Source organism: Salvelinus fontinalis, chromosome 33, assembly GCF_029448725.1.
Source record: "Salvelinus fontinalis isolate EN_2023a chromosome 33, ASM2944872v1, whole genome shotgun sequence".
Classification (NCBI taxonomy): Eukaryota; Metazoa; Chordata; class Actinopteri; order Salmoniformes; family Salmonidae; genus Salvelinus; species Salvelinus fontinalis.
In genome coordinates this window covers 35817177-35842717 of record NC_074697.1, presented here as the reverse complement: position 1 = coordinate 35842717, position 25541 = coordinate 35817177, and the positions used below count along the sequence as shown (strand labels likewise).

Here is a 25541-nt window from a genome sequence, read left to right as displayed (position 1 = left end):
AGTGGGCAGAGCTGAGTGGGTCATCAGCGAAATGGGACACACCTGGGTTCAGGTGTGTCACAGGGATAAATACACCTGTCCCCCATACACCGAGGAGACTCCATGTAAACACTGTTGGAGGCTTGTTCTTTCGTTTTGGCACCTCAACACCATATATGCACACATCCACTCACTTACATTGTTACTTGTATATAGTAACAGCAGGCATAAACTACAATGAAAAAATTGCATTTTATCAATGGCAATTTGAATGCAGATATCGTGATGAGATGCCGAGGCCATTTTTTAAAAAAGGTATCTGACCACCCGATGCATATCTGTTTCCCCAGTCGTGAAATCCATAAATTAGGGCATACTGAATGCATTTCAAATGACCGATTTCATCGTATGAACTGTAACTCAAGTCAAATCTTTGAAACTGTTGCAGCTTGCATTTATTATTTTTGTTCAGTATAAAATATGCTACTAGCAACAAGTAAATAACCACAACACGTGTGGAAAGGCCAGTATGTTATTTGATATCGGGGTAAATTACCAGAAGAGTGTTCCGTTGTCCTTCAGGTAGGGGATAGTTACGTGTTGAACGTCCTATAGCTCATCAAGGAATTACTTTGCATGACAGCGAGTTTTAGAACAAGCCCTGTTTAGTTTTAGGTCCTTTGTTGGTATTGACAGTTATGAAGGTTTTTTTGTTTTGTATTGAGGTAGCGTTTCCTTACCCATCTACCCAGACTCCTCGCCATTCTCCCAATTCCAAAAGTACCATAAACCAACCAATTATTAACTAATTCATTAATTGCCATGTTTGGGAAGAGGAATATTTCACAAGTTGAGACAGACAACAAAAAGGTGTATTTTCCAGGTTTTATTTTTGTACAGAAAATGTAGGGTCCTGCTTCCATCTATGAACAATGGTTGACACCTGGAAGAAAGACATAACAGACATTAGGATACCAGACCTAAACCTGCCTGAATCACAGTTTATGAATTACACACACAGTAGCTTAACTACATGCTCAACGTAGTCTAGAAATATTTAATCAGTATATTGTCAGACTCAAATGGCACCCGATTCCCAATACAGTGTATTGTTTTGAACAGATCCCTATGGGTCCTGGTCAAAAGTAGCACATTATAAAAGGTAATAGGGTACCATTTGATATGCAGATATTTGATAAAGTCAGGAAGCCCTTCTCAGACAAATGCCTCGATGTCTTCAACTGAAGAGACGCGCTGCTCTGGGGAACTGAACCTTGAGACACAGAACGTAACCCCGACCCAGCGACCCCAGACAGGCAGTGTCCCGTTCCGACTCGTCATCGTATCATCACTGAAGGGAAGAGTAAACTAACACTAAACTAATAGTCGCCCTGAAAGTACACAAAGTGTATCACACCCTGAGATACACTTTCGTGCAGCATTTTAAATGACACTTATGGGGAGTCCTTTCACTACCACAAGCCTCCTCAACAATTACTACATTATCAATCTAGTTTTCCCCCACAATGCAAATTGAGTCACAACTGAAGCAACCTGGTTAAATGAGCCCTGAGGCAAAACCAGCTGAGAACCACTAATTTATAGTACAGTACATTTCTACTATGCAGTGCCTGGGTTAGTGTTAGGGTATAGTACCTGTCTATGCGGTGGGTACAGGAGTCGGTGGCATGGCTGCTGGGGCTTCTGGCTTGGCACCCTTCTGCTCCGACACGGGGGTGGAGGGGATAGTCTCGTCTTTGGGCTCCACAATGCTCACATGGTCTGGCAGAGGCTTCTTGGGGCCGATCTTACCACTGGGGTCCCATGGTAACATGATCTTCACCTTGATGCCAAGCACACCTGACAGACAAAAAACACATACATGAACACATCAGTGCTTACACGGACCCTCTACCCAACGGTTATTCTGCGTACCTAGACGTAGAACAGTGAAACGTATACAGTGCCTTAGGAAAGTATTTAGCCCCCTTGACTTTTCCAGTTACATTACAGCCTTATTTTAAAATATATGTTTTAATGCTCATCTACAAACAATACCCCATAATGACAAAGGGAAAAAACATTACATTTACATAAGTATTCAGACCATTTGCTATGAGACTCAAAATTGAGCTCAGGTGCATCCTGTTTCCATTGATCATCATTGAGATGTTTCTACAACTTGATTGGAATCCACCTGTGGTAAATTCAATTGATTGGACATGATTTGGGAAGGCCCACACCTGTTCATATGAGGTCCCACAGTTGACAGTGCAAAAACCAAGCCATCAGGTCAAAGGAATTGTCTGTAGAGCACCGAGAAAGTATTGTCGAGGCACAGATCTGGGGAAGGGTACCAAAACATTTCTGCAGCATTGAAGGTTCCCAAGAACACAGAGAAAAATGGGAGAAACTCCCCAAATACAGGTGTGCCAAGCATGTAGCGTCATACCCAATAAGACTTGAGGCTGTAATCGCTGCCAAAAGGTGCTTTAACAAAGCACTGAGTAAAGGGTCTGAATACTTATGTAAATATATATATTTTTGTTTTTACTTGTAATAAATTAGTTTTTTTTTTTATTACTGTTTTCGCTTTGTCATTATGGGGTATCGTGTGTAGATTGAAGGGGGAAAAAACACTAATCAATTATAGAATAAGGCTGTAACCTAACATGTGGGAAAATCAAGGGGTCTGAACACTTTCTGAAGGCACTGTGGAATAGAGTATGAGGGTTAGCACATGTGTGCTATAGAAAGTAAGAGGTTGATCATAATGACTAGACTAATATGACTGCCCTTCTCAGACAAATGCCTCGATGTCTTCAACTGAAGAGACTCGCTGCTCTGGGGAACTGAACCCAGAGACACAGAACGTGACCCTGACCCAGCGACCCCAGAGACCGACCGTGACCCATTCTGACTCGTCATCGTATCATCACCGAAGGCAAACATTTCACCTTTAAAATGCAACAGACCAACAATTCTACTGTTGATGAGACTCACCTTGACAGATCAGAATAATCTAGGGGTAGGGTATAGGGGTTGATTTGGTATTCCCTTTGTCTAACCATTAGTAGTGTCTAGGGGTAGAGTAGTAGTGTAGTGTCTAGGGGTTGATTTGGTACTTACCCTGTCGGAGCAGGACGTGGCGTACAGCGGTGTCTACGTAGTAGTTGACTGGGTCTCCACTGTGGATCATCAGGCCATCAACAAACTTCATGGACTTGGCCCTCTGACCCCTCAGCTTCCCAGAAACCACCACTTCACAACCCTTAGAGCCACTCTCCATGATGAACCTCAGCACACCATAGCAAGCTCTGGGAGGGGGGGATAGAGGGAGAGGTAGAAGAGAGATGGTGAAGAGTGCGCAGAAAAGAGTGTGGGGAGAGCGAAAGGAAGAAAGGCGAGGGGGCGAAGACGTAAGGTGGAGCGAAAATGGGGGGGGGGGGGGTTGGGATAGGAGAAAGAAAATGGGTTTAATACACGTCAACTTATACAGGACTGAGATCACATCTGACATTATGAGCCATTTTCCTGGCCCTTCTAAGACAAATGCCTTGATGTCTTCGACTGAAGAGACCTGCTCCTCTGGGGAACTGAAACCAGACACACAACGTGACACCAATCCAGTGTACCCAGAGACAGACCAGACTGTCCCATTCCGACTCGTCATCGTATCATCACTGAAGGGAGACATTCTACTGTATGCCATGAGAAAGGAAGTTTAAGAAAGTGGACTGTAACAGGGGCCTGTTCTGCTCAATAGATTCCTAGAGACACTGATCATAGCATGCTAAGCTAAAAGTAGTTTTCTGGCAACTTTATCCTGAACAGATCTAGACCCCGCTTACCTTCCCAAATCCTAACCTGTACCATTAAGAGTGAAACCTGCACCATTGCAGGTTAATGCATAACGGACCTTAGATCAGTGTCTAGGTGCAACAGGTTGGAGGTCAGCGGCCAGGGTTAGGCTTACCTACGTACAGCCAGACCTCCCAGCAACTTGTAGCGCAGAGATTCAGCCTGAGCAATGGCACAAAGACCACGGGTTGCAACCTTCTCAGCGTACAGCTAGAGGGAGAGAGTGGAGGTTAACATTCTACAAATACAGAGAGGCTACACAGCTTGGTGCAGGTGCTGCAATGTGAGCCACGGAACCACCACAACAGAAGTGTAGCCTCGCAATTCAAATTCTTAATTGTGGTAGAAACCGTCTCTAGAACGCCGATATGCATCCCTGACTCCCTTTATCTTAGCCAACTAGCTACCGGACTACCTAACAAGAAACCATATGAATCCACACATTTCCTGTACTGGATTCAGTCCTTCTCAGACAAATGCCTCGATGTCTTCAATTGAAGAGACATGCTGCACTGGGGAACTGAACCCAGAGACACAGAACGTGACCCTGTTCTAGTGACCGCAGAGACTGACTGTGTCCCGTTCCGACTCGTCATCGTATCATCACTGAAGGAAAGTCGTTTCTGGTTAACAGCTTAACGCAAAGAAAGCTAGAGCTTTTCCAGTCACAGATTCTACCTTCAGACACACTTGAGGTTAGTTGTTTTACATTCATTAACACACTTCAAATCCCCCCTATGTAAAAATCTGTGGAATTCATACTTGTTTTCATTTAAACGTCACACGATCATATTCTTCTATCCTCCACACTGCCCTTAGAAGCCAAACCTCTTCTGAACCACAGTTCTCAGCTACCTGATATTGTGGTTAGGGAGTTTGTCTAATGAGTACATGTATGCAACTGTAGTGTGTCTAGTGTATGCGTGTCCATTTGTTTACCTCCACGTTGCCCTCAGGGAAGCCAAACCTCTTTTGAACAACAGCGGTCAGCTCCCGGATGCGACGGCCCTTCTCTCCCAGAACATTCTGGGTCCTGAAACAACAATGGCACTCTATTACTAAACGTGCTCTATGCAATCAGTTAGTCATCTTGTTTTCCTGAAAGTTCCAGCTGTATTGAACAGGTTCTCATATTTAAAACTCAAGATTATCCATTTGATTCAAATCAATTTTAGCGCTCTGGGGCAGGTTTTCATCAAGGATCTCTAATTTGCCCCATCCATCTTTCCCTCAATCCTGACTAACTCCCAGTCCCTGCCTCTGAAAAATATCCCCACAGCATGATTCTGCCACACTTCACCGTAGGGATGGTGCTAGGTTTCCTCCAGACGACACTTGGCATTGAGGCAGAAGAGTTGACTCGGTTTCATCAGACCAGAGAATCTTGTTTCTCATGGTCTAAGTGCCTTTTATCAAACTCCAAGCAGGTTGTCATGTGCCTTTTACTGAGAAGTGGCTAAGTTGGCTAACAAAGACCAAGCTTCTTGTTAACAGCATCCATGCTACCTAATATTTATTTTGTGCTTCCTGCAAACAGCGTGAGCCTGGTTGTCTGTCCTAGTAGGAAATGTTCGCATGTGCTCAATAGCATTTACCTAGCATCCGCTATGAGAATTCCGTAGTACTTGTTAGCATTTCTTAAGTGACGATGAGGCCTTTTGCGCCTGGAGAAAAAAAAGTTGTACTTTGTACCAACAATACACCTGTTAAAGACAGTATAACCCCCTAGCTACCAACATACCGGTAACATTACCTTGTGGCCAGGATGATGATCTCGGTCCTGGTCGGGGTTACACGCACCTCCACACCGGAGTACCCATCCTCCGCAAGCTCGCGCGTCAGAAACTCGTTCAGCTCGGCTTTGAAGATTCCGTCCGCGACGAACTAACCAGGCACACAAATTGAGTATATTGTTAGCAAGGTTGCAGGGAACATGCTTGTAGTCACCTAGTCACTAGCGAACCTGCAACTGTTGGTGACATCACTGGCCAGCAAGTTACTATTACAGAGTATTACGGAGTACTATGACTCTAACTGGATAGTGACAATATTACAATTAAGTAGCCTGCCACCTATAACGTTAACATTAGCCAACTGGACACCGATTACCAATCTACATACACACCACTGACAATCAGACTCGCAATTAAATGTTTTAAATGGTGTTATTATGGCTATACTTAATCGCTAGTATGGTATATAAGGCACTCCGTTGCACGTTCTCTAGCGAAGTGAGGATTCTTTGTACCGGTAGGTAACATCTTTGTCAATCCTCTTTAGACTAGAGGACGAGGACACCGATCAATACCACAATCAACTCCGTACTCATGCTGCTAACACATGGCATCCCAATTTGCTACAAATGCATCAGTTACGAAGACCATTTTGGTAAGAAACGTGAACTAACCTTCCTCTTCTTTGAGATTTGCACCGCCATTTTACCGGAGGCCGCTGACAGGAAAGAAATTGTTAAGCAACCGGAAGTATATTTATACCCATAATTGCGAGTTCCGTCGATGCTTGATGACGATGGTACTGGGCGCTTTCAACATCAAACAAATACTGGAAGCTAGTTAATTTCTTTGGAAATGGCAGCACATCTCAAAAAGCGAGTTTACGAGGAATTCTCCAAAGTTGTTCAGGTCGGTAGACGCATGGTTACTAAAAAAAACGAAATATTCACATGTTAATTGTCGTTGTTCTTACAATACTAGCAAGCCAGCTAGCTAACGTTAGACTCAGACTGTGTGAGTGTTTCGTAGCTAGCTAACCAACTGTTAACGTATTGCATCCCGCAATAACATCCAAATTGTTGATAACATCGTGCATCCTATTTCATTAAATTTAGGTAGATAGAGATATTATATAGGACTCGTAGAAACGTTGCTGACTAGCTACGTTGGGTCACATGGATCTGAACAAATGGCCAGTGGTAGCTACTTTTAGTTAGCTAGCTGGTGTACATTTGCAGTAGTGTTCTAGCCTAAGTACCAGTCTGTTTGTGTTATGATTATGCAAATCATGAAAAGGACAGCAATAGAGTAGGCAAGAGTACAAAGGGATCTGGTACCTGGCTAGCTTTGTCTAAATCCTTGCTATAGTTCGATCCCTACAGCTTTAGATATGCCGTTTGGGTGTCCAGATCCATATCACATCACATAATTAAAAGGTAATCCATTGTCTCTGTTGATCAACAGCTTCCCCAAGAGGAGGCTCCAGCCAAGAAGCTCCGTCTGACCAAGCCAAGTAAGTCTGCAGCGCTGCACATTGACCTGTGTAAGGCCTCCAACCCCACTGATGCCTTGCAGTACCTGCTGCACTTCGCCCGCAGCTCCGTGGAGGCAGAGAGTGTGGAAGGGGTTGTGCGCATACTGCTGGAACACTACTACAAGGTATGATGGCTCTGGCTTTAATCTTTCCATCCTCACATCTCTTCTTCCATCCCTCCATCTTCTCCTTCGTCCTCTCTCTTCTCTTTCTATCCTTCATCATTCTCCCATCTCTCCTCCTGGAACACTATTACAAGGTAAAGCAGCCCTCCTCTCCCTAGCTGCTCTTAGCAATGCGGGTGTATTTACATACACTAGCGTTGCTTTCAATTGTATTGGGTTGCACACAAACAGTCAGCGGAAAGCCAGAAGTTTAATAGTATTACATTTGTGCCAATGTACTCTCTGCTTACCTCATGTCAAAATAAAAGTCCTGCATGTGCTCCATATGTGGGCAAAAAATGAATGACTTTTATTTTGACATGAGGTAAGCAGAGAAGAAGTGGGTCTACAACAGACCAGTTTGGAAATTCTGTTTAATAATCCGATCCTTTAGATATTTTGTCACACATTCCACCCGTCAAAATGACCAACCTTCCTGCCCACCGGCACAATAAGTTGAAATGGAATTGTATTTAACTTCTGGCTTCCCGAGGACTGTTTTTGTGCAACCTAATACAACTGAAAGGAGTGTATGTAAATACACCTGCGTTGCTAAGAGCAGCTATCCTCGCCCCTCCTTCCATGGTCCCTCCTTTCTCCCCTCCTACATCTATCCTTTCTGCCTCGTCTTCTTCCATCCCTTCTTTCCCTCACCTTGCTCCTGTGTCTTGCTGTAGAAGAGTGATGACTGTTTGTGTATCTATGTCTCTGTAGGAGCAGGATAACTCTGTGCGGCTAAAGATTGCCTCTCTGATCGGCCTGCTTAGTAAGACCCAGAACTTCAACCCTGAGAGTATCCTAGATGACACCCTCAACACATTCAACACAGAGAGTAAGTTACAATCTGATTCACACACTTAGTACACCATTACACACTCTTTCCCATATCTTCTCTGACCTAGTCCATGTCTGTATTTGTGTTTTCTTCTCTGTGTGTGTGTCCAGAGTCCCATCAGGTCCTGGCTCAGCTGCTGGACACTCTGCTGGTCATCGGCACCCATCTCCCAGAAAGCCTTATTGTTAGACACAGACTCATAGAGGTGGCCTACAAGGTAACACGCATACAGTCGTGGTCTGCAAGTTTTTTCAGCAATCTCTCATCCTCTTTCTCATCCCGCTCTCTCTCATCGATCTCTCTCATCCCCCTCTTTCATCTTATCCCTCTCATTTCTCTCTCAGCACCTGTCAGACACATATTTCGGTGTGAGGAATAAATGCCTACAACTCCTGGGTTGCCTGGGAAATGTGGACACGCCATTAAATAAAGATGGACAGGGATTGGTTCCAGCTGTTATTGGGGGCAGTGCTCCAGGTGTGTATATTTATTTGCGTTAACCAGGGTAGTTGAGTCAACAACAATAAAAACATTTACTACATGAAATGTTTATTTACTTAATTTAATTCAACCAGTTCAACCAGACACCCCCTCATTACATCACCATGTCTGAGAGATGTGTGTGGGATGTGCAGCAGCAGTGTGCTATCAGTGACTACTTTCCACTCTCCCTTCCTCCTCCTTCCAGGGGTGTCTGGTGGAGTGTGTGTGAGAGACGCGCAGAGCCTCATCAGTGACTACTTTGCAGACCAGGACCCAAGGGTGCGCACGGCGGCCATCAAAGCCATGGTATGACCTTACTTCCTCCTGTTATGTCCCAATATACATCCTAGCATGCTCACTTAGAATGCATGCCCAAAACAATGCTTCAGTCTATTGAGTGGATATTGAGAGGCCTCTAGATAGTCTGCACTGCTCTGAAAATACAGGACAGGTGAAAGTTAGCTGGATGCCTACTCCAAGCATATAGGACGCCTCTCTAGACTATTGGCATGTGTACAGGCTAGATAGATTATAGATTGACTGATTGATTATTCAATGTTCTGCTCTTCCTTTCAGCTGCAACTGCATGAAAGGGGACTGAAGATTCAACAGACCATTTATGATCAGGTAAAGTGTGTATGCTTGTGCATGCGTGTGTTTCTTTCGCAGCCGCTAGGTCCTTTTGTGTGAGCGTTTCTCTTTAATTGTGTGTGTGTCTAGGCCTGTCAGCTGCTGTGTGATGACTATGAGCAGGTTCGTTCGGCTGCCGTTCAGATGGTGTGGGTCCTGAGTCAGCTCTATCCAGAGAGGTAAGACTTAGACGTGCACACACACACACACACACACTGGCTGTGTTCAAGATCACCAAGTCCATGATTCATTGTGGGTAAATTGTGCCTGCCAGACTGATCTACAAATAATAATGAGTGGTTATTTATGATGCAAGTCGATTTGTATATCATCAGTCAGCAGTCGGCTGCAATGTCAAACAAGCCCAACACTGAACACACACACTCACTGACTGGGGGGGTGAAAACTGCTGTGTGATTGATGAATAAAGGTGGCATCTGTCCAATCAGCATTGTGCCGATTCCGTCGTCCAATGAGCAAGTCCGTCTGGTCGACGACTCGTTTGGGAAGATCAGTCACATGGTCTCTGATGGATCCTGGGTGGTCAGGGTGCAGGCCGCCAAAACACTGGTGAGTACACACACACAACTGTATATTTTGACATCTTACTTTTCAGATAGTCGTGGTTCTCCTTTCCTCCCCCTCCACTCGTTCCTCTCTTCCTCAGGGTAACATGTTGCAGGTCAGTCCTCACTTCCTAGAGCAGACTCTGGACAAGAAGCTGATGTCAGACCTCAGGGTACGTACACTGTGTGTGTGTGTGTGTGTAAAATATCTCTTCAGAGGAAACATACAGCATTTTATTTGTAATTTATTTATTATAATGTATATTTCAGAGGAAACGTACAGCTCATGAGCAGGTCAATCTAATCTAGATGTAATGTAATACAGTACATATACTACCTTTCAAAAGTTTGGGGTCACTTTGAAATGTTGGTGTTTTGGAAAGAAAAGCACATTTTTTGTCCCTTAAAATAACATAAAATTATTCAGAAATACAGTGTAGACATAGTTAATGTTGTAAATGACCTATTGTAGCTAAAAACGGCAGATTTTTAAAAATGGAATATCTACATAGACATAGCCCATTATCAGCAACCATCACTTCTGTGTTCCAATGGCACATTGTGTTAGCTAATCCAAGTTTATAATTTTAAAAGTCTAATTGATCATGATAAAACCCTTTTGCAATTATGTTAGCACAGCTGAAAACTGTTGTGCTGATGAAAGAAGCAATAAAACTGGCCTTTAGACTGGTTGAGTATCTGGAGCATCAGCATTTGTGGGTTCGATTACAGGCTCAAAATGGCCAGAAACAAATAACTTTCTTCAGAAACTCATCAGTCTATTCTTGTTCTGAGAAATGAAGGCTATTCCATGCGAGAAATTTCCAAGGAACTGAAGATCTCGTACAACGCTGTGTACTACTCCCTTCACAGAACAGTGCAAACTGGCTCTAACCAGAATAGAAAGAGGAGTGGGAGGCCCCGGTGCACAACTGAGCAAGAGGACAAGTACATTAGTGTGTCTAGTTTGAGAAACAGACGCCTCACAAGTCCTCAACTGGCAGCTTCATTAAATAGTACCCGCAAACACCAGTCTCAACGTCAACAGTGAAGAGGTGACTCTGGGATGCTGGCCTTCTAGGCAGAGTTCCTCTGTCCAGTGGAAACATGTCTGTCTTTTCAGCTGTTTTACCCAGTAAAGTCGTATTGTTCGTTTTTACTCAGGTTCTAAATAAACCATCAGACAACTAGGGAAGCTCAAACTAAGTTTGTTCACCCACTGGGTCAAACAGCTGAAAAGACATGCATGTTTCCACCAGCATTTATACCCCCCTTTAGGCAGTCTCCTCCTTTTCTCTAAACACTACATGTTTGTTGCTAGGCAGGAAGTTAAGTGATATAGGTAACAAACTATTCCTTCTCCTTCATGTGACCTGACCTCGTCCCACATCCCTCACTAATCCACAGCTATCCAGCCTCATCAGTGACCGCAACCATGTGATTGCCCTTTCCCTTACTCAGTAATATTCTAAGCCCATGACTCATATCCAACCTCTGTTGAGCCCACCATATACATTCCTCCTACATATAACCATTCACTTCTGGTGTAGCAAGTATTTCAAATTACAACCCAACAATATATTAATAATAATGTTATCTATATCTCAGAGGAAACGTACTGCTCATGAGCGGGCCAAGGAGCTCTATACGTCAGGTGAGTTCTCCTCTGGGAGGAAATGGGCTGATGATGCTCCCAAGGAGAAGGTGGACACCTCAGCTGTCAACCTGATCGCCTCGGGGGCATGTGGAGCCTTCGTACACGGACTGGAGGACGAGATGTACGGTAAGGGTGTGTGTGTGTCGGTAAGTGTGTTTGGGGTTGTGTGTGTGTGTGTTATGTTTTGTTTGTTTCTGTGAAGGCTGTGGAGGCTCAGCGAGAGTGTGTGTGTTTGTGTGCGCATGGGTTTTGTGTGTGTAAATTATAATGTGCCTGTGTGTGTTTTATCTGTAGAGGTGCGTATTGCTGCTGTGGATGCACTCTCTGCTCTTGCCCAATCATCTGCCAGCTTTGCGGAGAAGTGCCTGGACTTCCTGGTTGACATGTTTAATGATGAGATTGAGGAAGTCAGGCTGCAGTCCATCCACGTCCTGAGACAGATCTCTACTAACATCACCCTGAGAGAAGACCAGCTGGATACTGTACTGGCTGTACTAGAGGTAACACACACCAACACACATATGGAGACGCATACACACACATGCACGTGCCAACACGCATGCATGCACACACACACACACACACACACACACACACACACACACACACACACACACACACACACACACACACACACACACACACACACACACTTACAAGGTGAAAGAAGAACATTTCTAAATGTTAGAATATAGAGTGCCAGTCAAAAGTTTGGACACGCCTACTCATTCCAGGGGTTTTCTTTATTTTTACTATTTTCTACATTGTAGAAAAGTAGTAAAGACATCAAAACTATGAAATAACACATGGAATCATGTAGTAACCAAAAAGTGTTAATAAATCTTAATAGATTTTAGATTCTTCAAAGTATTCACCCTTTGCCTTGACAGCTTTGCACACTCTTGGCATTCTCTCAACCAGCTAAAGGAGTCACCTGGAATGCATTTCAATTAGCAAGTGTGCCTTGTTAATTTCTGGAATTTCTTTCCTTCTTAATGCTTTCTTTCCTTCATAACATCGGTTATGTTGTGACAAGGTAGGGGTGCTATACAGAAGATAGCCTTATTTGGTAACGAACAGCTCAAATAAGCAAAGAGAAACGACAGTCCATCATTACTTTAAGACATGAAGCTCGGTCAATCTGGAATATTTCAAGAACTTTGAAAGTTTCTTGAAGTGCAGTCGCAAAAACCAAACCATCTCAATTGGGTTGAGGTCAGGTGATTGTGGAGGCCAGGTCATCTGATGCAGTACTCCATCACTCTCCTTCTTGGTCAAATAGCCTTTACACAGCCTGGAGGTGTGTTGGGTCATTGTCCTGTTGAAAAACAAATGATAGGCCCACAAAGCGCAAACTAGATGGGATGGCGTATCGTTGCAGAATGCTGTGGTAGCCATGCTGGTTAAGTGTACCTTGAATTCTAAATAAATCACTGACAGTGTCGTCAGCAAAGCACCCCAACACCATCATACCTCCTCCTCCATGGTGGGAACCACACATGTAGAGATCATCTGTTCACCTACTCTACGTCTGACAAAGACATGGCGGTTGGAACCCAAAATCTCAAATTTGGACTCATCAGACCAAAGGACAGATCGCCACCGGTCTAATGTCTATTGCTCGTGTTTCTTGGCCCAAGCAAGTCTCTTCTTCTTATTGGTGTCCTTTTGTAGTGACTTCTTTGCAGCAACTTGACCATGAAGACCTGATTCACACAGTCTCCTCTGAACAGTTGATGTTGAGATGTGTCTGTTACTTGAACTCTGTGAAGCATTTATTTGGGCTTCAGTTTCTGAGGCTGGTAACTAATGAACTTATCCTCTGCAGCAGAGGTAACTGGGTCTTCCATTTCTGTGGTAGTCCTCATGAGAGACAGTTTCATCATAGCGCCTGATGGTTTTTGTGACTGCCCTTGAAGAAACTTTAAAAGTTCTTGAAATTTTCCGAATTGACTGACCTTCATGTCTTAAAGTAATGGACTGTCATTTCTCTTTCCTTATTTGAGCTGTTCTTTCTATAATATGGACTTGGTCTTTTACCAAATAGGTCTATCTTCTGTATACCACCCCTACCTTGTCACAACACAACTGATTGGCTCAAACGCATTAAGAAGGAAAGAAATTCCACCAATTAACTTTAAACAAGGCACACCTGTTAATTGAAATGCATTCCAGGTGACTACCTCATGAATCTAGTTGAGAGAATGCCAAGAGTGTGCAAAGCTGTCATCAGGACAAAGGGTGGCTACTTTTTTTAAGAATCTCAAATATAAAATATATTTATATTTGTTTAACACTTTGTTTGGTTACTACATGATTCCATACGTGTTATTTCATAGTTTTGATGTCGTCACAATTACTCTACAATGTAAAAAAATAAAGAAAAACCCTGGAATGAGTAGGTGTGTCCAAACTTTTTGACTGGTCCTGTATCAATTTTTTTTACGAATAAAAATAATAACTGAAATGTGTAACTTGTGTAGGACTCGTCTCGTGACATCAGAGAGGCGCTACATGAGTTGCTGTGTTTCACCAATGTGTCGACTAAAGAGTGTATTCAACTGGCCCTGCTGGAGCTGCTGAAAAACCTCACCAAGTACCCCACCGACCGCAACTCTGTCTGGAAGTAAGCTTCTGTCTGTGTGTGTGTCTGTGTGTATCCCTTTGCAAGTGATTCAATAAAAAAGCTTTTAAAACTCAACACACTCTTTCTCTTCATCTCTCTCTCTATCCCTCTCATTCTCTCTCTCTAGGTGTCTAAAGTTTCTAGGTTGTCGTCATCCTACGCTGGTGTTACCGCTGGTTCCAGAGCTGCTCAGTACTCACCCCTACTTCCACACCCCTGAACCAGACATGGATGACCCTGCCTGTATCCTACACACACACACACACACACACACACACACACACACACACACACACACACACACACACACACACACACACACACACACACCTATACCTACCTTTGTGTTGTGTGTTCCTGACCTAGCGTACCAGATATTGCAGTGTTGGTGCTGGTGTTCAACGCAGCTCAGTCTTGTCCCACCATGACAGCTCTGTTCTCAGACCACACCTTTAGACACTACACCTACCTACGGGACAGCCTCTCTCACCTAGTACCTCCTCTCAGGGTAAGACACACACACACACACACACCTTTCACCAATCTATGTCGAGACCCACTGTGTCATAATTAAGCAAAATGGCCCGAGGGGGTGTGCTATATGGCCAATATAACACGGGATGTTTTTATGCACAACGCAACGTGGAGTGTCTGGATACAGCCCTTAGCTGTGGTATATTGGCAATATACCACAAACCCCTCGGGTGCCTTATTGCTATTAAAAACTGGTTACCAACCTAATTAGAGCAGTAAAAATACATGTTTTGTCTTACCCGTGGTATACGGTCTGATAGAACACGGCTGTCAGCCAATCAGCATTCAGGGCTTGAACCTGTGTGTGTGTGTGTGTGTGTGTGTGTAGTTACCAGGGAGGACGCAGGCCCCAGGTGTGAGTGGTATAGAAGGTTCAGGCAGTGTGGAGTCTGCTCAACTATTCCTCCAACAGAGTCTGAGCAGAATTAGCACTATACACAACCTACAGGACCCCGGGTCTCAGGACCTGCTCAACTTTACTATCAGGTACATACATACACACTAATACTATCAATACATTAAAAAATTGAAGCTAATATTTTGTGTGTGTATCCTCTCAGAGACCTACAGAGACTGGGGGAGCTACAGACAGAGCTGGCAGGAGCTGCTGACTTCTCTGCCACCTACCTCCGCTGCCAACTACTGCTCACCAAGGTGTGTTTCTGCATCTGGATAGACCGGTGTCTGTCTGCATTACATTTGACCAGAATGCCCAAATCGTATTGCCTTTCCTCATCTCTTTGTCTCCTCTCTTTGTGTCCTTCCCACAGGCCTTGCAGGAGAAGTTGTGGACTATGGCCGTCCCCCTCTGCCTTAAACACAACGCCATGGCAACTGCTGCTGCCAAACAGGTACACACACAAACGATTGTGCTTTTTTAAATAGTATTTTTCACTTTGTTTAGACACTTGAAATGGGGGGATACGGGTTGAAGGAGGGATTGAACCCCGATCTCCGGTGGGAAGAGGAGCGTATACACGAGGAGCATATGCACTGAGCGTACAAAGCATGAGGAACACCTTCCTAATATTGAGTTGCATACCTTCAGAACAGCCTCAATTCATTGGGGCCTGGACTCTACAAGGTGTTGAAAGAATTCCACAGGGGTGCTGACACAAACCGGTGAACCTGGCACCTACTAACATACCCCGTTCAAAGGCACTTACATACTTTTGTCTTGCCCATTCACCTTCTGAATGGCTCACAATCCATCTCTCAATTGTCTCAAGGCTTAAAAATCCTTATTTAACCTGTCTCCTCCCCTTCATCTACACTGATTGAAGTGGATTTAACAAGTGACATCAATAAGGGTCACCTGGTCAGTCTATGTCATGGAAAGAGCAATGTTTTGTACACTCAGTGTGTGTGTCTTCAGCCAGTGGCGTTACCCCTAGACATTAATGTGATGTGCAGAGTTGTGTGTATATAATGTTGTGTGTGTGTTTTGTAGATGTTGGAGGAGACGTATAAACTGGAGTTCCTATATAGTGGTCTGGAGAACAGACAGGTGGCCACCATACACCACGTCAGACTACAGGCTAAGGCCTTACAGCTAGTCCTGACTGCCCGTACCAGACGAGGGTTAGTACACACACAAACACCCCCACCGTCCATGTCTGTAACTGCAGAGCAGCTCAACCCCTCTCATCTCTCTGCAGAGTTGAACCTCTCATCAGTGTCTGTGAGAAGTTCCTTCAGGAGGTGGAATCCTTTCAGAGGTAGATTATCTTCTTTCTTTTTTTACCATCATTTAATCTACCTATTTAATCTGTTTTATTTAATCAACTTTTTACATCTTTGAAAACATAAGACAAACTATTTGTCCTATAAAAGACAAACAGAAACTGATGCATCTGTAATGAATTGGTGAACTGAATTGTTGTTTTAAGTTATCGCCACAAGGTGTCAACATTGACCTTGCAGAAAGCACACCCTTTTCTTTTGGTATTCTGATGAATCCTGACCTCTATGCCTCCAGGCTGTTTGTGGTGGAGCTGCCCCACCTCCAGGAAAGTTTTGTGGGGAAGCTGTTGGACTTGAGTCCCAAGCTGTCGGCCTGCAAGCCTGGAGAACTAGTCAAGATCCTTCAGACCACATTGAGACAGAGTGGCTTCTTAAACCTTCAATTACCTAAACAGGTACACAGAGAGACACACACACACAAACACACACACACACACAGGTATTTGACCCAGGTGTGGTTTGTATTGGCTGGCAGGTCCAGCGTGCGTCAGCGACCATCATCGAGCCGACAGGAGAGTCTGACAACCCGCTGCGTTTCACATCTGGCCTGGTGGTGGCGCTAGACATCGATGCTACGCTGGAGCACGTGCAAGACCCCCACAACACTGTCAAAGTACAGGTACACACCCTGTTATATAAAGTTTCTGGTACACACACCCCTTGGCTGCGTTACGATTCTCCAACCTTCTCCCAAAGCGTACACTTGCCCTTACCTGGAATATAGTGGAAACTCCCTCAAGCTGTGCTTGCACCAATCCAATGTAAATGCATAAGGTGGATATGCCTGCACATCTCTGGGTGAAGGGTAGAGAATCAGAATGAAGCCTTTGTCCAGGACCCTAGCGGTATGTATATAAGCTAGAGGTCGACCGATTATGATTCTTCAACGCCGATACCGATTATTGGAGAACCAAAAAATGCCGATACCGATTAATCGGTCGATTTTTATTTATTTGTAATAATGACAATTACAACAATACTGAATGAACACTTATTTTAACTTAATATAATACACCAATAAAATCAATTTAGCCTCAAATAAATAATGAAACATGTTCAATTGGTTTAAATAATGCAAAAACAAAGTGTTGGAGAAGAAAGTAAAAGTGCAATATGTGCCATGTAAGAAAGCTAACGTTTAAGTTCCTTGCTCAGAACATGAGAACATATGAAAGCTGGTGGTTCCTTTTAACATGAGTCTTCAATATTCCCAGGTAAGAAGTTTTAGGTTGTAGTTATTATAGGACTATTTCTCTCTACACCATTTGTATTTCATTAACCATTGACTATTGGATGTTCTTATAGGCACTTTAGTATTGCCAGTGTAACAGTATAGCTTCCGTCCCTCTCCTCGCTCCTACCTGGGCTCGAACCAGGAACACAACGACAACAGCCACCCTCGAAGCAGCGTTACCCATGCAGAGCAAGGGGAACAACTACTCCAAGTCTCAGAACGAGTGACGTTTGAAACTCTATTAGCGCGCACCCCGCTAACTAGCTAGCCATTTCACATCGGTTACACCAGCCTAATCTCCGGAGTTGATAGGCTTGAAGCACAGCGAAGAGCTTCTGGCAAAACGCACGAAAGTGCTGTTTGAATGAATGCTTACGAGCATGCTGCTGCCTACCACCGCTCAGTCAGACTGCTCTATCAAATCATAGACTTAGTTATAACATAATAACACACACAAATATGAGCCTTAGGTCATTAATATGGTCGAATCCGGAAACTATCATCTCGAAAACAAGACGTTTATTCTTTCAGTGAAATACAAAACCGTTCCGTATTTTATCTAACGGGTGGCATCCATAAGTCTAAATATTCTTGTTACATTGCACAACCTTCAATGTTATGTCATAATTACGTAAAATTCTGGCAAATTAGGCGGCCCAAACCGTTGCATATACACTGACTGCGTGCAATGAATGCAAGAGAAGTGACACAATTTCACCTGGTTGCCTGCTAACCTGGATTTCTTTTATCTAAATATGCAGGTTTAAAAATATATACTTCTGTGTATTGATTTTAAGAAAGGCATTGATGTTTATGGTTAGGTACACATTGGAGCGACGATACGCACCGCATCGATTATATGCAACGCAGGACACGCTAGATAAACTAGTAATATCATCAACCAGTATGCCAGCAGCATACCACCCTGCATACCACTACTGGCTTGCTTCTGAAGCTAAGCAGGGTTGGTCCTGGTCAGTCCCTCGATGGGAGACCTGATGCTGCTGGAAGTGGTGTTGGAGGGCCAGTAGGAGGCACTCTTTCCTCTGGTCTAAAAAAAAATATATATCCCAATGCCCCAGGGCAGTGATTGGGGACACTGCCCTGTGTAGGGTGCCGTCTTTCGGATGCGACGTTAAACGGGTGTCCTGACTCTCTGAGGTCATTAAAGATCCCACGGCACTTATCGTAAGAGTAGGGGTGTTAACCCCGGTGTCCTGGCTAAATTCCCAATCTGGCCCTCTTACCATCATGGTCACCTAATAACCCCCAGTTTACAATTGGCTCATTCATCCCCCTCCTCTCCCCTGTAACTATTCCCCAGGTCGTTGCTGCAAATGAGAACGTGTTCTCAGTCAACTTACCTGGTAAAATAACGGTAAAATAAAAAAAAATAAAAAACCATGTGTAGTTAACTAGTGATTTTGATTGATTGATTGTTTTTTATAAGTTAAGTTTAATGCTAGCTAGCAACTTACCTTGGCTTCTACTGCATTTGCGTAACAGGCAGGCTCCTCGTGGAGTGCAATGTAATCAGGTGGTTAGAGCGTTGGACTAGTTAACTGTAAGGTTGCAAGATTGAATCCCCCGAGCTGACAAGGTAAAAATCTGTCGTTCTGCCCCTGAACGGCGCAGTTAACCCACCGTTCCTAGGCCGTCATTGAAAATAAGAATGTGTTCTTAACTGACTTGCCTAGTTAAATAAAGATTAAATAAAGGTGTAAAAAAAAAATTAAAAAAGATTTCCGATTGTTATGAACTTGAAATCGGCCCTAATTAATCGGCCGACCTCTAATATAAGCTGTGCCCTCTCTCCTGCTGATGGATGAAGTGTTGGTCCAAGTTGTAATAGTTTGCTTTGTCTTTTACACACACACACACACATTTTATCTCTCTCTCCAGGTGCTGTATCCAGACGGCCAGTCTCATGTGATTCAGCCTAAACCTGGAGACTTCAGGAGTCCTGGACCACACCGCCACCGCCTCATCACACAGGTCTACTTGTCTCACTCCGCATGGACTGGTGAGGACACACACTACCGGTCTCACAGCACATGGACTAGTGGGGGCACACCCACATTCCAGCTGTCTTACTCTGCATGGACACAAACTCACCCCCGGCCCCTTTCTCTGTCTTTTTCAGAGGCGTGTCAGATCGAGGTGAGGCTGCTGCTGGCCTACAGCTCATCTCGTCTCTGTAAGGCAGTGTGGAGTGACAGCAGCACTGAAGGCCTGCAGCCAGCAGAGGGTGCCACTGAGGGAACCATTTCTTTCGGCAAACCTGTCAAGGTCTTCATCATGCCTAAACCTGCCCGCCGCTGACACCAAACACCTCTAAGCATCCATCTCGCTTTCTCTCTCCTATCTTGTCTGTTGTCTTCTCCCTCTCCCACCCCTAACCCTCTAGTCCTCAGCCATTGACGCAGACCTCAAAGCTGGCCGTTCCTTACTGCGTATATGTTTATATTGTTAGTGTGACTATGTGCCACTCCTGGCAGACTGCTCAACTAGAATGAGGTTGTGTCCCAAATAGCACCCTATTCCCTATATAGGGCACTACTTTTGACCACTAAAGGAAAAGGGGTGCCATTTGGGATTCATCCTGAGACTCAGCCAGAGTATCACTGAGGTCACCTGTCTGATCTGTGTGTTGCTATTCCTAGTTGCTATAGTTAAGGACCATTTTTTTTCTTTGAATGACAATAAATGAAACCAGATGACAAAAACAAGCCTTTATTCACAGCCAGTCATTTCAGCTCTTCATTACGGTGTTCTGAATGTTTCACTTCGCTAATGCACCCCAGGGTTGTGTTCATCAGGCACCAAACAGAATAAAACAGGGAGGGACTACATGGACTTGTCCATTGCAAAACGTTTTGCTACAGTGTGCTGTAATGAATATGACCCTGTTGAATTGCACCAGGCTTTCAGACTTCTCCTACTGGCCACCTGTGGTATGATGTCATCAGCAGGTAGAGTGGAAGATGCCACCCACCTTGGCTCCCTGGCCAACCAGGTTGTTGTATTCTGTGATGGCCTTCTCTGTCTGCAGAACTATCAGCTCCACTCCTCTCTGTATCACGAAGTCCACAGTTGAGGACGGGACCTTTTTAGAGAGAGAGCGCAGAGTTCAACATTGCAGCCATCTTTAAAGGAAAACTCTACCCAAAAACTATCTTTTGGTATTAGTTTCATTAGTCCATTGTTAGCATAGTCCCAAAATGTTCTGCTTGTCAACAATCAGGTTTTCAAGATGTAACTTTCAAAATACAGAAATCAATTTGCATCATATGATTCTGGGTTTTGCATCATACGGGGATGATTTCTGGGTTTTGAAAGTTACATATCTTTAAACCCTGATTATTGACAGGCAAAACATTTTGGGACTGTCAACAATGGACTAATGAAACTAATACAAAAATTGTTTTTGGGTGGAGTTTTCCTTTAAAAGGCAAGTCAAGACTGACTGATCTACAAATCACCTTGCATCAAATAACTACTCAATATTATTTGTAGATCAGTCATTCACAATTTACCCATGGTACATCACAGTTTTGATGCTCTCGAACAAGGCCAGAGAGAGAAATCAGGGGAATTGTGGGAAAGTGTACATGTGTAGAAGCTGGTGAAAGTATGTTTGTCGGGGCTAGGGAAAGTGAAGGATAGGGTAAACAGAGGAAGCGAGAGGTTTTACTCTGCCCAAAATAAGTGAGGAATTTTTGTATGGAGGTTAGAGTGTTGAATTTGATAAACAATAAATGTGACTGTTCTTATTTGATTGTCCCAGACCTGTTGTTTTTCAACTCTTAATGATCGGCTATGAAAAGCCAACTGAATATTATTCATGATTATTATTTGACCATGCTTGTCACTTATGAACATTTTTGAACATCTTGGCATAGTTCTGTTATAATCTCCACCCGGCACAGCCAGAAGAGGACTGGCCACCCCTCATAGCCTGGTTCCTCTCTAGGTTTCGGCCTTTCTAGGGAGTTTTTCCTAGCCACCGTGCTTCTACACCTGCATTCTAGCTGTTTGGGGTTTTAGGCTGGGTCTCTGTACAGCACTTCAAGACATTAGCTGATGTACGAAGGGCTATATAAAATAAACTTGATTGATTGATTGAAAATAAGTTTCGTAATAGGTTGTTACGAATGCAGTGTAATAAGTGGACGCCCTTGGCATTTCGGCAACCCAAAAACGACTTTATATCGGAGTTGTGCCTATTGTCATAAAGAGAGGACTCATCATGGATATCATCTATTTCAGCATGGACATTGCCATTGAAGGCTTCCAACATTTTAAAGTAGTCAACTGGGTGGGGATTCCTATGAGTTGGAAAAATCAGCCAATGAAGGAAAATAAAATGTACTACTTTAAAATGGAGCCTATTGCTGTCACAGACGCTATAATTGCAGAGATACAAAGATGAGTCCTCTATATATCGCTATGACCCATTGTTCACAAGCTTTTCTGCTCTCTCATTGGCTAAAATAGTCCCACCTGATCTCACCTCCCGCCTGCCTTCCATCTTTAAGGACATGTATTACCATTGTTAGAGTGCACTAATATCCTGTCAATATAATAAACAATCTTTGGGGTGAATGTGTAGATCTTGGGAAATTGTCATGTAAACGAGTAGGGGAAGAGTGTGTGTATGGGGCTAGGGGGATACCTGCAGCGCCTCACTCATGCCCCGCCCGATGACCAAAGTCGCCACTCCCTTCTGAAGCACCTCCTCTAGATCTGCAGGCTGCACTCCAGGGTGATGCTACACACATAGTCAGTCACATCATTATCATCATACAAGGTGCCATTTGAGACGCAGTCCATGTCTTATTATCTTAACTTACATCCGTCCCAGTCTCTCTCCAGTCCCATGCGCGGCTACCCCCGGGCCACACCTTACAGTCCTTATAGGAAGACGAGCAGCCCTTCACCTTCATGTGTCCCCAGGACAGGGAAGCGATCTCTGGCGACGACATAGGTCAGATGTCGTGTCTCGGCTGCTGCAGGCACGTTTGGAAACAAACGCAGCGTTTTCAACTAAACACAAGGCAAACGCAGCGTTTCATTGGAAATTAATGTAATTCTGGTGTGCCAAAATGCAATGACGCAGTCGGTGGGATCGAAGTAAAGGTGGGCCAGGAACCGGAGGGTTGCTGGCATCGGTATCCTAGATACTATCTTGCCCTTGAGCAACCCCTTAATGGCTAATCGGGCGGCCCTGCTCAAACCTCTCCGATCTGTGTGTTGGTGTCTCAAGAGGGGTTGTCAACTTGAGATCAATGCTCCGAGGAATATGGATACACAAAGTATTATTGTAAAACATAAGCATATCTAGTGAGAAACATACCTAAAGTTTAATCCCTATTAACTATTATTAGATCATATTTCTGTCAACGTGACCATGTAAACAAACACTGGGGAACTGTAGCAGGTTCACGCAAACAAGTTCTGAAACTGAACGATCATTAATGAACCGAAACTGAATTGACGAAAGTGTCACTTTGCTATCATTTACTACTGACTTGTCTTGGTTTTAAAACTTTATTAATTTTATGTCCGTCAGTCGTGAATGCTTATTGTCCTTACCAGTTCGTTCCCTCGTAGGCAGCCTGTGCTACTTTCGTAAAGGGGTGTGTTCCAGATCGTTAGGTTAAGTAGCTGATACTGCAGCGTTGTGGAACGTTGCAGGTAGATATTCAATGAGCTGATGTGATTACTTTTTCTACATACCAGAGAATTATATTTGTTCTATATCATACATTTCTATCTGAACGTTAGACAACGTTGTCGCTCCTGCTGAACGTGGCGATGACAAAATGTGGACTGGCTACGGTTAATTGTAACTGAACGTTTGAAGTAATGGCTGTTTGTCCCACCGAGTTCATCCAATAACCATTTACTTTATTTATAAAATGTATTTCTACATGGACTTTTAAGTTGTGTGTGTGTGTGTGTGTGTGTGTGAGAGAGAATCACTCCCGTTCCCCCAAAAGGCTATTATACTGCCTTTAGGTTCCCATTCCTCCTGTAACGTCACAAATGTCAGCCAATGTGTACACTGTCGAAAGGGGAACAATGATGCTGCAAAGGTATTTGATAATAACAAAACAAAAAATATGATATGTTTATCCACAAAAACATATGCATCACAAGCTGGCTTCCGGAACCAGAAAGCGTATTTGTGGACTAAAAAGGACTTCTCCATTCTGCATGCTCCACACGTAAAAATAACAGTTCTGGGTCTTTCAATAAATAATGGGGCCAATGTGTGACATTGGGATCAACATTTCAAAATGTTTTGAAACTCAAATAAACATGATTTTCATGCAGTTCCAAGTGTATTTAGAGTATTAAAAGTGAATATACAGTTGAAGTCAGAAGTTTACATAATTACTCAACCTAAAACTTGTTTTTCAACAACTCCACAAATGTCTTGTTAACAAACTATAGTTTTGGCAAGTCGGTTAGGATATCTACTTTGTACATGACACAGGGTTTTTCCAAACAATTGTTTATAGACACAGTGAAATAATCTATCACAATTCCAGTGGGTCAGAAGTTTACATACACTAAGTTGACTGTGCCTTTAAACAGCTTGGAAAATTCCAGAAAATTATGTCATGGCTTTAGAAGCTTCGGATAGGCTAATTGACATCATTTGAGTCAATTGGAGGTGTACCTGTGGATGTATTTCAAGGCCTACCTTCAAACTCAGTGCCTCTTCGCTTGACATCATGGGAAAATCAAAAGAAATCAGCCAATACCTCAGAAAAAAAAATTGTAGACCTCCACAAGTCTGGCTCATCCCTGGGCGCAACTAACAATCGCCTGAAGGTACCACGTTCATCTGTGCAAACAATAGTACGCAAGTATAAACACCATGGGACCACGCAGCCGCCATAACACTCAGGAAGGAGATGTGTTCTGTCTCCTAGAGATGAACGTACTTTGGTGCGAAAAGTGCAAATCAATCAATCCCAGAACAACAGCAAAGGACCTTGTGAAGATGCTGGCGGAAACGGGTACAAAAGTATCTATATCCAGAGTAAAATGAGTCATATATTGACATAACCTGATAGGCCGCCCAGCAAGGAAGAAGCCACTGCTCCAAAACCGCAATAAAAAAGCCAGACTACTTTTTGGAGAAATGTCCTCTGGTCTGATGAAACAAAAATAGAACTGTTTGGCCATAATGACCATCGTTATGTTTGGAGGAAAAAGGGGGAGGCTTGCAAGTCGAAGAACACCATCCTAGCTTAAGGACACCAAAGTCAAGGTATTGGAGTGGCCATCACAAAACCCTGACCTCAATCCTATAGAAAATTAGTGGGCAGAACTGAAAAAGCGTGTGCGAGCTAGGAGGCCTACAAACCTGACTCAGTTACACCAGCTCTGTCAGGAGGAATGGGCCAAATTTCACCCAACTTATTGTGCGGAGCTTGTGGAAGGCTACCCGAAACATTTGACCCAAGTTAAACGAATTTAAAGGCAATGCTACCAAATACTAATTGAGTGGATGTAAACTTCTGACCCACTTTGAATGTGATGAAATAAATAAAAGCTGATATAAATCACTATTATTCTGACATTTAACATTATTAAAATAAAGTGGTGATCCTAACTGACATAAAACAGGGCATTTTTACTGAGATTAAATGCATTTGGCTATGGTGTATGTAAACTTCTGACTTCAACTGTATGCAAATTGGCCCCAAACTCCACCTAAACAACATAGGCCTAGGACTACCCATTCTTTAAAATCAGGGTAAATAAAGACATTGGCAAGTCAGGTACTTTTTCCAAAGCATTTCATTGTAATTTTCAAGGACCTCCATGTTATACAACTGTACATATAGGGCCTAATATATAACCCCTCCCCCCAAAAAGCATGCAAAAAGTAGCTCATTGCCACTAAGAATAATGCATTATTTAGGCCTTACCAATCCATTGATA

The 25541-nt window shown here is 43.5% G+C and overlaps 3 protein-coding genes and 4 non-coding genes across 7 annotated transcripts; 1 reads left to right on the top strand and 6 right to left on the bottom strand.

The window, feature by feature from the left end:
- Window positions 1–850: 850 nt before the first annotated feature.
- Window positions 851–6358, bottom strand: LOC129832136 (40S ribosomal protein S3). Its single transcript, XM_055895935.1, has 7 exons — window positions 6248–6358; window positions 5594–5724; window positions 4780–4873; window positions 3956–4050; window positions 3109–3296; window positions 1636–1839; window positions 851–922 (listed from the first exon to the last, which is right to left on the bottom strand). The coding sequence occupies exons 1-6, from the start codon at window positions 6275–6277 to the stop codon at window positions 1640–1642; spliced, it is 738 nt and encodes a 245-aa protein (XP_055751910.1). The 5' UTR covers window positions 6278–6358; the 3' UTR covers window positions 851–922; window positions 1636–1639.
- On the bottom strand, window positions 1190–1336 carry LOC129832590 (small nucleolar RNA SNORD15). The gene has a single exon (XR_008755974.1). It is a non-coding gene; the product is annotated as a small nucleolar RNA SNORD15 (small nucleolar RNA).
- Window positions 2775–2923, bottom strand: LOC129832589 (small nucleolar RNA SNORD15). The gene has a single exon (XR_008755973.1). It is a non-coding gene; the product is annotated as a small nucleolar RNA SNORD15 (small nucleolar RNA).
- On the bottom strand, window positions 3519–3668 carry LOC129832591 (small nucleolar RNA SNORD15). Its single transcript, XR_008755976.1, has one exon. It is a non-coding gene; the product is annotated as a small nucleolar RNA SNORD15 (small nucleolar RNA).
- On the bottom strand, window positions 4304–4452 carry LOC129832588 (small nucleolar RNA SNORD15). Its single transcript, XR_008755972.1, has one exon. It is a non-coding gene; the product is annotated as a small nucleolar RNA SNORD15 (small nucleolar RNA).
- Window positions 6348–21352, top strand: ints4 (integrator complex subunit 4). Its single transcript, XM_055895933.1, has 24 exons — window positions 6348–6482; window positions 7038–7232; window positions 7986–8103; window positions 8217–8323; window positions 8451–8583; window positions 8795–8895; window positions 9166–9216; window positions 9310–9398; window positions 9669–9789; window positions 9887–9958; window positions 11394–11568; window positions 11737–11942; window positions 13926–14068; window positions 14196–14311; window positions 14443–14576; window positions 14931–15088; window positions 15163–15256; window positions 15373–15453; window positions 16053–16183; window positions 16261–16320; window positions 16581–16740; window positions 16821–16964; window positions 19482–19602; window positions 19723–21352. Exons 1-24 carry the CDS (start codon window positions 6429–6431, stop codon window positions 19899–19901), a joined length of 2943 nt encoding a protein of 980 aa, XP_055751908.1. The 5' UTR covers window positions 6348–6428; the 3' UTR covers window positions 19902–21352.
- On the bottom strand, window positions 20297–23285 carry aamdc (adipogenesis associated, Mth938 domain containing). Its single transcript, XM_055895936.1, has 4 exons — window positions 23175–23285; window positions 22433–22588; window positions 22255–22350; window positions 20297–20685 (listed from the first exon to the last, which is right to left on the bottom strand). The coding sequence occupies exons 2-4, from the start codon at window positions 22562–22564 to the stop codon at window positions 20545–20547; spliced, it is 369 nt and encodes a 122-aa protein (XP_055751911.1). The 5' UTR covers window positions 22565–22588; window positions 23175–23285; the 3' UTR covers window positions 20297–20544.
- Between the last annotated feature and the right edge of the window lie 2256 nt (window positions 23286–25541).

Excerpts from the sequence above, each read along its gene's own strand:
- LOC129832136 (XM_055895935.1), bottom strand. The coding sequence starts at position 6,277 with ATGGCGGTGCAAATCTCAAAGAAGAGGAAG. Across the intron at positions 4,874-5,593 it reads ATCATCATCCTGGCCACAAG|GACCCAGAATGTTCTGGGAG; the intron begins GTAATGTTACCG and ends TTGTTGTTTCAG. Across the intron at positions 1,840-3,108 it reads CCACGTCCTGCTCCGACAGG|GTGTGCTTGGCATCAAGGTG; the intron begins GTAAGTACCAAA and ends TTTGTCTGTCAG.
- ints4 (XM_055895933.1), top strand. The coding sequence starts at position 6,429 with ATGGCAGCACATCTCAAAAAGCGAGTTTACGAGGAATTCTCCAAAGTT. Across the intron at positions 7,233-7,985 it reads TGCTGGAACACTACTACAAG|GAGCAGGATAACTCTGTGCG; the intron begins GTATGATGGCTC and ends ATGTCTCTGTAG. Across the intron at positions 15,454-16,052 it reads CAACTGCTGCTGCCAAACAG|ATGTTGGAGGAGACGTATAA; the intron begins GTACACACACAA and ends TGTGTTTTGTAG.
- aamdc (XM_055895936.1), bottom strand. The coding sequence starts at position 22,564 with ATGTCGTCGCCAGAGATCGCTTCCCTGTCCTGGGGACACATGAAGGTG. Across the intron at positions 22,351-22,432 it reads GGAGAGAGACTGGGACGGAT|CATCACCCTGGAGTGCAGCC; the intron begins GTAAGTTAAGAT and ends CTATGTGTGTAG. Across the intron at positions 20,686-22,254 it reads GCATGAGTGAGGCGCTGCAG|GTCCCGTCCTCAACTGTGGA; the intron begins GTATCCCCCTAG and ends CTCTCTAAAAAG.